This window comes from Hypomesus transpacificus, chromosome 11 (genome assembly GCF_021917145.1).
Source record: "Hypomesus transpacificus isolate Combined female chromosome 11, fHypTra1, whole genome shotgun sequence".
Taxonomy (NCBI): Eukaryota; Metazoa; Chordata; class Actinopteri; order Osmeriformes; family Osmeridae; genus Hypomesus; species Hypomesus transpacificus.
In genome coordinates, this window is record NC_061070.1 from 1536198 (window position 1) to 1549422 (window position 13225).

At 42.4% G+C, this 13225-nt stretch overlaps 1 protein-coding gene across 2 annotated transcripts in view; it reads left to right on the forward strand.

The window, feature by feature from the left end:
* msh6 (mutS homolog 6 (E. coli)) overlaps positions 1-13225 on the forward strand; it is a 35752-nt gene that overhangs the window by 21833 nt on the left and 694 nt on the right. Inside the window, exons 6-10 of one of the 2 annotated variants that reach the window (XM_047030035.1) lie at positions 2643-2950; positions 6738-6855; positions 6934-7023; positions 8695-8849; positions 8940-9139. In XM_047030035.1, the coding sequence (XP_046885991.1) occupies positions 2643-2950; positions 6738-6855; positions 6934-7023; positions 8695-8849; positions 8940-9139 (871 nt within the window). The other variant, XM_047030036.1, reaches the window with a different exon arrangement.

A 13225-nucleotide genomic window follows, 5' to 3' on the forward strand; every position in this document is an offset into this window, starting at 1 on the left:
CCAGCTACCAGAACAACAATGCTAGCTACGAGAACAACAATGCTAGCTACCAGAACAACAATACCAGCTACCAGAACAACAATACTAGCTACCAGAACAACAAAATCAGCTACCACAGCAACATCAGCTACCAGAACCACAATACCAGCTACACTGCCAGAGCTACAATGTCTATTTATAATAGGATGATGTGTCAATTCTTTTCTTAAATATAAAGATATCGCAACTGTCCTGTCAGTGGCTTGGAAACCGTGAAACTGAACTGTGCCCCCTGCTGCGCTGCAGCCCTGGAGCCGAGTGCACCAGCTGGGTGTACGCCTGGGCATAACGCTACGTCCGACGTAGAACTGAAAGTTACAACCAACTTAAAGTTATGACTAGTGCACCAGTTAGACTTAAGCCCTTTGTGTTGCACCTGGGTGTACATTTTACGTCTAGTGTGGAGCAGGCGTAAATTGGAATATCTGATTAATATCCATGGTAATTATAATGTACAAGTTCAAGTCTTTTATTTGTCAGGTGCACAGAACAACACAAGGTTAGACTGGGCACTGAAATTCTTAAGACAAGACAACGCAAGCACCTGGCATAACATATAAGTACACGGAACAAATTTACATCTATGCTGAGCTTAGATAAGTGAAACTTCCTAAATATACAGATAGCAATAAATAAACGACTATACTAACCCTAACACTAAAACTTCCTAAATTACAGATAACAATAGTACGCTATACTAACCCTAATGCACAAAAAACCTGTTTCAACCCTATAACCTATTCTAACCTAAGTGGAGTACAGTGCAATAGTGCAAATTTGCAGATCAGTGACTATGTCAATGACCAAACAGGAGCCTGGTGGCGAGGTACAGTGAGGTACAGTAGTGCAATGTTACTGAAAGAGCAACCAGTAGCTGAAAGTGACAGTGTATAAGTGACTAGTGTGCAGTAAAACAATGTCCATATCAGTGTCCATTGAGAAGCCTGATGACCCTTGGGTAGAAACTGTTGTCCAGTGTGTGCGACCGGATGCTGCGGTAACGCCTGCCAGAAGGCACCGGGGTAAAGAGACTTGCGGTCCCTGTCTGTGCAGCTCCCATACCACACTGTGATACAACCAGTCAGAATGCTCTCTATAGTGCATCTGTAAAAGTTAGTGAGGATGACTGAGTCCATACCAAACTTCTTCAGTCTCCTCAGGAAGAAGAGGCGCTTACGGGCCGCTTTTACCACCTTGTCCGTGTGAACAGACCAGGTGAGGTCATTGCTGATGTTCACCCCGAGAAACTTGAAGCAGCTGACCTTCTCCACTTCCGATCCATTGATGAGTAGGGGTGCATGCTCCTCCTCCTGCCGCCTCCTATAGTCCACAATCATCTCCTTGGTCTTGCTGATGTTAAGAGATAGGTTGTTGTCCTGACACCATGATGTCAGGGTGTCAACCTCCTCTCTGTAGGCTGACTCGTCACCGTCAGAGATGTACACAAACAGTTTGACCCAATTGATTTGCCTTTTCTTTTGTTTGTTTTTATCCATGGCCTGTTTTGAAGGGAGATGTAGGCTAGCTATAGAGTTTATTGCTTGGCAACAATCGCCGCTTTAAATTTTATACAAGAATGCGCATCTTAAGACCAGGCATAGCGACCATACGACCATGGTCTGTCAAGCTTGGTGCACTTGGTGTAAATTCAAATTACAAAGTCGGACGTAGCTAAGACCGACGTAAGAGTTAAGACCAACTTTCTTATGCTGGTGCACGCGGCCCCTGCTGGTTATTTTGTCACCAGGGCATGACATTGGCACCCGCCCACCCGCCAAATGCGGGTATAATTCGGCTGTGGCGGGTGGAATTCTACATATCTCTCGCTATAAGATTTTTTTATTGTAGTCTTCTCAAAACAAAATAATAAACTCATTGCAGGGTTCTCAAGCCTCACGCATTGACCGTGAGACGCACGCATTTCAACCAGCACGTGTCGGTTCCCCGTGTTAAAGTCTCGGCCACTGTACGTTCGTTGCTAAGCAACATAGACGCGCAAACACACGCGAAAGCTCGTCTCGTGGGGCTTTTGATCAAACTTGAGGACCCTGCTCAGTGCAAGGCAAGGATTTGGCGGTAAGCTACATAGGTGTAGGAAAACCCGGAGGGCAGACAAAAAGAGAAACTGGTGATGAAAGTGAAACCGAAAATAAAGAAAAAAATAATTGTGTTGTTTATAAATATTTAACTGGACAAAAAGAAATTCTGTTTAGTTCATATATTTTCAATACATCTTTACACCCCGTTATATGCAATGAGTTACTATTTTTGTCTTTGTCATAATCGTTTGCATATTTTCATACAAAAGGATCTTTACACACTTAAGAGCTGAAGATTTGGCGACACATACATTTGATGTTGTCTTGATTTTGGGTGTTTAAAATGGTAATTTACATTTGAAAGGATTGTAAATCTAGTCCTTCAAGAAAATTGTAGCAAACAGTAGTCAACATTAATCAAATAAAACTTAATTTCCCAACAACAAAATCGTGGCTAGTGAAATTGCTGAGTGGCTAGTAACTTTGGAAAACCACTAGCCACAGTGGCTGGTGAACAAAAATGTTAATGTCAGGCCCTGCTTGTCACCCATTTCCTCCAATCAGACGTGCTCTTGAGCCTGACCCGGTACAGCCAGGGGGGAGATGGACCAATGAGCAGGCCTCAGGTGCTGCTTCCTGGTGATGACAGCCAATCAGCTCCCTTCTTGGACCTGCGTGGGTCCCGCCACCCTTGTGTCACCAAGACGTTCTTTGGAGACGACTTCATCCCCAATGACATCGCCATTGGCTGCCCTGGCAGAGAGGAGGAGGAGGAGGAGGGGCAGGAAGCAGGAAGTGGTGTGACAGGCCAGGCCCCCTGTGTTCTGGTCACTGGACCCAACATGGGTGGAAAATCCACTCTCATGAGACAGGTTGGTATCCGCCTATATGCTGTTCTTGTCTGCACTATGTACCTAATGTCTGCACTATATACTAGGGATGAGAGTGGTTAATTGAATATCCGAATATCCAAAAGTAAGTTACTTTTCAAATACTTGTTTTATTAAAAAAGCTAGAAATACATTTTCTATGTGTCATCGTGTCATGTTCCATTGTCCAACATTACATCTAATACCTTAGTTGTAATGTTTGAAATTGGTAAAAAACAAACCAAAAGGGCGATTCTCCTTTCAGTTGGTGCTGAAAACCAGAGAAATGGCTTGCAAGCAGAGCAAGGTGTTTCCATCAGATTGGTGACCTAAATAATGTTAAATGTAAAATAGATGTCAAGTTAGTGTACCACAAATCCACCAGATCAATGCAGAATCACATGAGGTAAAATCATAAAGGAACAACTTTGTTCAGGTCAGACAAACACATCACAGGGCTCCAGACTAACTTTTTTTACTGTAGCACAGTAGCCCCTGACTGAATTTTAGGAGCGCAAGCTGAAAATTTAGGGGCACACCTTATATTGACCTGCAATGCATTTATTAATGTAACTAGAGAGGGTACAATTCTGTGGCAATTTTAGACAATTTTTTGGAGTGCTCAAGCACCCCTAAATTTAATCTCAGCACCCCTAAAAAATATATTTTTAAATATATTGTTTAACATTTGATGCTGGTAGTTCATGAAGAAAGGAACATCCTTCGTTTTTTAATTCATTCAATATTTTGCATTATAATACATAATACGGGTCAGATGGCTGAGTGGTTAGGGAGTCGGGCTATTAATCAGAAGGTTGTTGGTTCGATTCCCGGTCGTGCAAAATGATGTTGTGTCCTTGGGCAAGGCACTTCACCTTACTTGCCTCGGGGGGAATGTCTGTACATAGAAGTCTTAGCTAAATGACTTGTATGATGCACTTTTCGATCAGTCCTCTGACACCACAACACATACTTGCTGAGTATAACAGCACAACAGCTCAAACACAGGCAGGGATATAGTTGGAACGCTAGTGCTAAATAAGTAGCTGCTAGGCTCCATGACGCCGGATAAGAAGGGCTCGTGGAACTGCTCACCAAAAGAACGAAGGGGAACCCACTTGTCTGGCAGATTAAGACATGTTCGTAGGAAAAATAGCCTAGATTCGACTTTTAGCTACGGTACTAATGCTAAGGGCTTGCTGATATCGCTGTCTTATTAGAACGTATCTATGCGTCGTTGCTAACGTGTGCTGACATTGAACACCCAATGAATTCCAAATTTGTAGGTCGCACATGCGCGGGTGCTTCAAAAACTGGTTGCAAAATGCAACCATTTGGTCGCAGTCTGGAGCTCTGCCTTATCACCTCCTTTTCAACCTTGAATCATGCCAGTGCTGCAACCCTGCACCACATCGCCAGTGCTGCTAACCTTCACCCACATAGCACCCATAGAAATGCTCCTTTTTTCTTATTTTTTTTGAATGCGTAGTGCTAGTGCGGTACTGGCTTAATTTATTTAAATTAGTAGTGTTGTTGCATAATCACTGTTTCATGAATTTTTGCCTGCTTAATGTAATTTCAATCCAATGTAACTTTGAACTTTGTATTTTAAGACAGTAACAGGCTTAGGGCCCTATTTTAATGATCTGAAACGCAAGTATCAGAACGCAAAGCGCAAGTAACTTTGTGGGCGCGGTTGCCATTTTGCCGGCGGGATAAATGACTTTGCGCCTGGCGCAAATTTTAGAATGGGTTGGTCCGAAGTGGTTAAATTACTAATGGCTGTGGTTTGGGCATAACGTGCAGTAAACCAATCAGAGCGTCATCTCACATTCCCTGAGCAGGCGCGCTTGTTACATGGCGGATTGCTATTCTAACAGCGGATTTGCCAGGCGCACGCCAGGAGCGGTTCACACCCGAGGAGACCGACGTTCTCGTCAGGGCCGTAAAAGATAGAGAAGTGACATTGTATGGGAAAGGCAGAGCAGTTTTTTCATTACACTAAATTGCCCGCTTATGCTACTCATTCCAATTCTTATTTTTATATTAGTGCAGTGCGCACGGGCCAAGCATGCGCCCTTAAAATAGCATCTGAATAACGTGGCATTGACTTTAGACTACGTTTTTCCTGGTCAGTGGCGGAATTGTTTTGCTGAAACTGCAAAATAGTACCAGGGAATGTTTGTGCCGGAACACGCCTCTTTTTTTTTTGCCGAACCGCCCCCAGGGGCGCAAAGCAAAGTCAGTGTAGCGTCAGTGGAGGGAAAAGTCGTTGACAAAGTCAATTGCGCTGGGTGCAAGATAGGGCCCCTAGTGTTATTGCGCACGGTTTAAGAGCGTACGTCTGAAGACGCAGCATTTATTTTTGTATATTTTGTCTATTTTTGTATATTGTCTTTACGTCATGTTCAATACATTTATCATGCCATTGTTTTCTTTATTTAGGTGTAACTCTTATTCTAATAGTTTAGTCACAATTCTTGCCAGAATGTAGTGGTTCATGTGTTAACTATATACTTTGTGCATGTCTGGCCAATTACATAATGGACCCTCAGCATTATAAGAAAATATAGACTATCTGGATATCGGAAAAAAATTGGGGACACTATTCGAAAAGTGAAATCATGTCAAATGCCCATCCCTACTATCTATCAATATCTCTATTTTATACTTATAAACCTATATGCACTACTATATGTGTCTTTGGATAAAAACCTCTGCTGACTGACCCCTATAACCCTGACCCCTATAACTAGCTGGGCGGTATGGCCTAAAATGTTTATTACGGTATAATTCGTAAGCACTGATGGTAACAGTATATATCACGATATATCAGTTATTCTTAAAATGTCATGACAATGCAATACGCACTGCAGCGGCTAATCTACCGCACTTGGACAGATTTGGATTACAGATTTGGGTAACTCCGGTGTCGCACAAATTGAATTTTCCAACTTTTGCTTTGCCACAGAAGAGCGACTTGAGCATTCAAAAGTAGCCTACGTTTATGGGATCGCAAGAAAACTGTTAAATATTTGTAGTGAATTAGCTATAAACAATTATTACAATTACCCTATAACCCTGGGATAACTAGTCCTTCAGTGTGGGCTGGTGGTATAACTATGACCCTTCAGTGTGGGCTGGTGGTATAACTATGACCCTTCAGTGTGGGCTGGTGGTATAACTATGACCCTTCAGTGTGGGCTGGTGGTATAACTATGACCCTTCAGTGTGGGCTGGTGGTATAACTATGACCCTTCAGTGTGGGCTGGTGGTATAACTATAACCTTATGACCCTTCAGTGTGGGCTGGTGGTATAACTATGACCCTGCAGTGTGGGCTGGTGGTATAACTATGACCCTGCAGTGTGGGCTGGTGGTATAACTATAACCTTATGACCCTTCAGTGTGGGCTGGTGGTATAACTATGACCCTTCAGTGTGGGCTGGTGGTATAACTATAACCTTATGACCCTGCAGTGTGGGCTGGTGGTATAACTATGACCCTGCAGTGTGGGCTGGTGGTATAACTATGACCCTGCAGTGTGGGCTGGTGGTATAACTATAACCTTATGACCCTTCAGTGTGGGCTGGTGGTATAACTATGACCCTGCAGTGTGGGCTGGTGGTAAAACTATAACCTTATGACCCTTCAGTGTGGGCTGGTGGTATAACTATGACCCTGCAGTGTGGGCTGGTGGTATAACTATGACCCTTCAGTGTGGGCTGGTGGTATAACTATGACCCTTCAGTGTGGGCTGGTGGTATAACTATAACCTTATGACCCTTCAGTGTGGGCTGGTGGTGGTTTTGGCCCAGCTGGGCTGCTATGTCCCAGCTGAGAGCCTCAGCTTCTCCCCTGTGGACCGGATCTTCACACGCCTAGGGGCGTCGGACCGCATCATGGCTGGTGAGTCACATACACACTGCTACGTACAGTCCCTCTAACACACACACCATTCCTCTAACACCTCTGTGCTGTGTGCAGGTGAGAGCACCTTCTTTGTGGAGCTCAGTGAGACAGCCAGCATCCTGCTGCATGGAACACAGCACTCCTTGGTGCTGCTGGACGAGCTGGGTAAGAAATACTTGTACTCAGTGGCGACTGGTCATTAGGGGCAGGTGGGGCAGTGCCCCACCTGTTATCAACAGAAAGAACTGCAACAAAATTATGTTCTTTTTTATTTCTCAAACATTTTTATTTTCGTTTACTTCGAATAATTTATTATCTATGAATATAGCGTCTTCCTAAATTGTTTCGTTTCATTCGTTTGTGTTAAGATTTAATTTCATGTTCATTGGTCCCTGCCTTGCTGCTTCAGACTGCGTTCTGCCTATTCGAGTTTAGCATAGGCTAATAGTGAAAGTGGGGCTCTGGTGGGGCTAGCCCCTCTCTCACAATGCAATGTACATTGGACGTGGGAAAGTTTTAATACGCATGCTCAGAATGTAATGTAATGTAAGTAGATCACACAAATTTGATGCCAAGTGGGGCTGAGAGCCAGTTGCCCCACCACAGCGTCATTTCGTATTTCAGACCTGATTGGCTATCTGTCTTTCTGGCGCCAACATTAGTCGGCAAAAAGGAGAGCGTGGTGGGGCTAGGCCCCTCTCTCACAATGCAATGTACATTGGACGTGGGAAAGTATTAATACGCATGCTCAGAATTTAATGTAATGTAAAGTAGATCACACACATTTTATGCCAAGTGGGGCTGAGAGCCAGTTGCCCCAATACAGCGTCATTTTGTATTTCAGCCCTGATTGGCTGCTTGTCGCCAACATTAGTCGGCAAGAAGAGCGAGGATATGTAGCTAGATTGTCTTAGCTAGCTTGTTAGCTTAACAAACGCCAGATAACTTGAGAAAATGAATAAAGTGGATTTCATACTTGAGCACCGGTTATATACCCTATAAACCCTTAATTTGGAGGAGAAAGTTGAAGTAAAGCAGCTTAAGTGGTGCCCATCAGCCACGATATTGTCATCGCTCAAACTGCTGTTAAAAGTAACCGTAGGTTTAAAGTGGAGTGGTTTTTGAAGAAAAACGGTTAGTCTAGTTAGCATACAAAAGAAGGCACCTTTCTCTTCAAGTGAGCTCTCAGCCTTGGTGAGTAAAAGCATATTTTATCATCCTGCCTTTGTGATGCTGGTCTGTGCATTGGTCATATTTTGGGGCTGGATCGATAGATAAAGATGGTGACGTGTCAGTGTGTCCATGCTTATCTGGTTGTTGTCATACAATGGATCTGTATCCCTAAAAAGTTGTATTTCTGCTTCGTTGTGGCCTTCCGTTGTGTTGAGCTCATTGCTGTTTGCGCATGGCCCTGTAGGCACATTGGTTCTGAGCTTGGTTGCATTCCTAATTTAGGTTTGTAAATATGACAGTGGTAATTTTACGTGTGTGTGTGAGAGAGACAAGGAGAGCAATTACACAGGAAGGTCTCCCAGAAGCAAGCCGCTTTGTCGTTAAAAGTGTTGTGTGGAGCCACGCTGTTTGTTGACGTGTTAAATAAACACATCAGTAGCAAGAGGGACTTTTGTAGCTTACTGGTATCCTATATTTTGAAATGTTTTTTGCCCCACTATTTTTTTACATATAAAAACGCCACTGCTTGTACTAGATCTACCATACATACCCCTGGATCTACCGAGATATCCCTAGATCTACCTAGCTACTAACTAAACAGACCATATGTGTGTACATGTTGCGTGTACTGTGTGTGTGTGCTGCGTATGTGTGTGCGTGCAGGCAGGGGCACAGCCACCTATGATGGGACGGCCATCGCCAGTGCCGTGGTGAGCGAGCTGGCAGAGAGGCTGGGCTGCAGGACTCTGTTCTCCACCCACTACCACAGCCTGGTGGAGGACTACAGCCACAGCACTGCTGTCAGGCTGGGACACATGGTACTGTGACCGGCAGGCCTGCTTACACATAGTGCTCTCTCTGCTCACACTGTACCAGGTTACAATCCCAGCTACGTCTCTGTCCGCCAGGCCTGCATGGTGGAGAAGGAGAGTGACGACCCCAGCCTGGAGGCCATCACCTTCCTCTACAAGTTCACCTCGGGAGCGTGTCCTAAAAGCTACGGCTTCAATGCTGCCCGGCTCGCCAACCTACCCCCGGACGTCATCCAATCAGGAGCCAGCAAGGCCCGGGAGTTTGAGAGGAGCAGCATAAGCCTCCGAGTATTCAAGTACGATCTGAACACACGCATATGTGCGCACACACACTCGTTCACACACTTGACTGGTGTTTGATGACTTGGCCAGTTACCTTTTGAATTTCTGCCTAAAATGACATGGTCATAACTAGGGCTGAACGATTTCAGAAAACAAGCTAATTACGATTATTTTGACTAATATTGCAATTGCGAATTAAAATGCGATTATTATATGATTTAATATGAATAAATATAGATATATACTACTGATCTCCAGTCAGCAACATAACACACTAAGTTAAGAAAAATTAAAGAAAACTTACCTCTTTGAAAATATTTTGGTAAATCTAAGTTAAACGTAGGGTAATAAGTTGCGCTGTGGGCACCGTTGGAAATATTTAGGACTCGCGCATCTAAAGGTTAAATAAAAATAAACGTATTTATAAAAAAAAAAATTTTTTTAATTATCCAGTCAGTAGCCTAACAGAAACAGTATGGCACTGACAGCCATAGTGATCCTACTAAATGTGTATCACCGAGGGGTATCAAATCTTTCGTGATGAACTCTGTGACTGCTTGAGTAATTTCGTTCATGAATATGGAGTTCGACTTTGAAACAATTCGATCAGTGATCCTGTCGGATGTTATTTGGCTTATTTGACACACTGGTGTTCAGCATTTTAGCTGTGCATCGTACATGGCTTTGTGGTGTTTTTTTTAGGGCCGAATTAGGTTGGTGATGTTGCCCCATGAGGTAGCAATGTTAGACAGGCATATTTTGCACAGTGTTGCGCAGCATCTTTTTTAAAGGCAAAATTGGTAAAGTGTCAAGTTCTGTTGAGCCAGAGGCCATCTTACAGGTCAAGGTAAAGTGTAGCGTGCAAAGTTGATACTTTGTCTGCAAAAAGTGTCACGTGAGCAAAAGAAAATCGCAGCCTTTGCGATTACAAAATCTTGTTTTGTCACGTTGCGATATTATCGCAAATGCAATTAATCGTTCTGTCCTAGTCATAGCTCAGGGTCATAAGTGAGAAGATGCATATTGTTTGAAAGGAAATCGCAGTTTTTTGTGGATGTTAAATAAAAGTATTTATCACAGACAAAATAAGAAACAACAAAAAACTATATATTGACGGAAAATGTAGGGTGAAGCTTTGTTATTATACGTACCTTTTTTAACATATTCTAGATCGGGGGTACTCAATAGGTGGACTCCTGTCCGAACCCAGACGCAATACAATTTGGACCAAAGCCAAAATTCTTCCTATATGCACTTCAAATTCTAATTCAAAATTCTAATTTAGTCATGTTCCAAGTGAGTTTTCATTGGTGCATGATTTTGCACTATAGCCTATATTTATTTTCCTACTAGATGTGGTTTCTATCTGATGTGTCGAATCCAAAGGTCCAATCGGGAGCTGAAATAACTGTAATCACCATGACCTTTCACTCATTCACTCAACGTTGGCCGCAACCTCTGTGGGTCACGTAGGTGGTGTGTCATTCGCAACAACGCAGGCTAATCAATTTGGTAACGGTATTTGTTTATTCCCTTGCCAAAATCATGGCGTGACAAAACCCAACCAAAAGCAAAAAATGGATTCCAAAAATATCAAATGTAAAACAAAGTGGACTGACGAGTATGCATTTGTGTTGCCGGTGGGGAGCACATAACCAATGTGTTTAATCTGCAATGAGACTGTTGCCCTTGTCAAAAGTGGTAACGTGAAACGTCACTTGGACACAAAGCATAGACACAAAATTACCCCCAGAACTTTGAGGTAAGGGCCAGAAAAATAAACCATCACTGTTCCGGACCCTGGACTGACAGGGAATTTGGTGAGTGGACCTTTTGGGTTTCTAATTGAGTACCTCTGTTCTAGATGTTCCACCAGGCAGCCCTTTCAGTTCTCAGTTTAGGCTATACAAAACAAAAGCACATTGCAAACGTTTCCTACACAATAATGATCATACCTCAGTTTTATATTTGTGTTTTGTATTTGCAAAGTGAATTACACATTCTTAATTCCTTGTCACAACTATTCCACAAGTGCACCTGGGACTGACATGCATCTAGTAGGTGCGTTTGGCCTTACCCTGGTTTTTAAAAACCTTAGTTCATACTGGCTCTCTAATTTCAACAACCTCTGAATACATTATCAGCCATATCATATACAGTTTTACGATAAACTATCCACTGATACTAACAAATGTATCACTGCTGGTAGGATTAGATTTCCATTGTCGATTGTCCTCTAATAAAAAGACTAGTTTATTTTGGAGTACATGTATGATGGAGCCGAAACAATGTAGATGAGTCACATCGTTGTCGGCCGTGAAATGGTTTTGTCCTTGGGTGAGTTAAATATCCATCTGTCCTATTTAGGGACCGTGTGATCATCTAGCCAAAAGGATGTTTCAGTTTTTCTGTTATGTGCAAACATGCAGAGATTGACAGTCATGGACGTCATGAAACGTAGAAGTTTGGATCACCTGTGGCCAGTGTTGGGGGTAAGGCGTTATGTAATAACGCGTTACATATTATTACTTAAGTGAGTAACAAAGTAATATAACGCATAACTTTTTGACATGGAGTAATATTATTTGTTACTCATTTAACTAACTTGCGTTACTTGTCCAAGGTACTGCATGAATTCAACAAAGGACTTAAATAGCCATATAAATATAGTGAAACATTAAAAGTGAAATGCAAACTGTGCCCCAACAAAATATTATCTAGTGCCAAAAACAGCATTTCAAACTTCTCGATAGTGTCCACAGAGAAACGAGGCTGGAAGCTCCATCCACTTAAAAAAAAAAATCCACTTAAAACCATAAGAGAGATGGCGACCCGTTTCCACAACTCCCTATTCAACGTGATAGTGAAAGTAATATTACTTTGTACAGAAAGTAATAATGTAACTTAATCACACTACCCTTACTGAAAAATAATAAGAAATAACTAATATATTACTTTTGAGTAACTTCCCCCAACACTGCCTGTAGCAACAGAACTCTGTATTAGCTCAAAGCTAACGGTCGCAAACTGTCGCTAAAAAACATGCAAACAAATCGTAAAACACTCAGAACTAGAGGTCAAAATACATTCATAGGGTTGTGATCTGATGCATGCAGGGCCGTAACTACCATTGAGGACACCGAGGTCGTGTCCTCGGTATTTTTTTCGTATTTCTGTTTTTTTTTTTGCTTAAATCGTGGTATATAAACTCAAAATAAAGTACACGTGAAACTGACTGCAGGACGATGATCTTGGTCTCCCACAAACCGTAACGTGATTTTATACTTGAAGAGCCGAGTAGCTCAAGAGTTTGGACATATGTGCTGCGCGTCATCAACAAAACGTACTGTCGTTATGGTAACCACCAAACACAAGTCGGACGCTGATGTTTCCGCCATAGACATACCGCTACTGTTAGTGAATAGCCTATGTTAGTTACAGTCACTGGAAGAGGAGCGCAGCAAACTAATCATGTAGGTTAAGAGAAGTTTAAGTGGCAGATGACTGTGAGAAGAAAGATTCATTTTCATGTGGAAATATTGTATTGCAGCAGCGTACTACTCAGATAAGGAAACATCAAATCAAAGTTTGGTTAACTCCGTCAGTACTGTACTGTACCGGTTGTCAATCAATTTCCACCGGTTGAATCAACATTCATTTTGCGATTGATATGATATGTCATTGATGTGATTGATTGAAAATGAAATTCAGTGGCAATTGGGAAATATCAAACTGACTCGCTATCGCTCGGTCGATACGTTCCAGCCTCAGTTTGATATTTCCCGGCATGACCGAACGGTCGAGGTTAGTAAGTAGTTTATTATATGGCAATTTTAGATTCTTTTCATTTTGTAAACGAAAATAAATGGTACCTTTAGGCTAATTGTAGCTAGCTCTTAAGTCTTCTCACGGTGTGTTTCATGTGTTGCCAAGCAACTCATTACTTTTGATAGAAAGCGGACAGCATGGTTCTGCTAAAATGGCTTTAATTTCATCACAAAATAACGACACAAGTGATTCAAAGAGTCTGGTCTTCATCCTCACTTTCGATGACAAAGCTTTTCAGCATCATCTGGATAGTAAAACTCAGCAGCTGACTC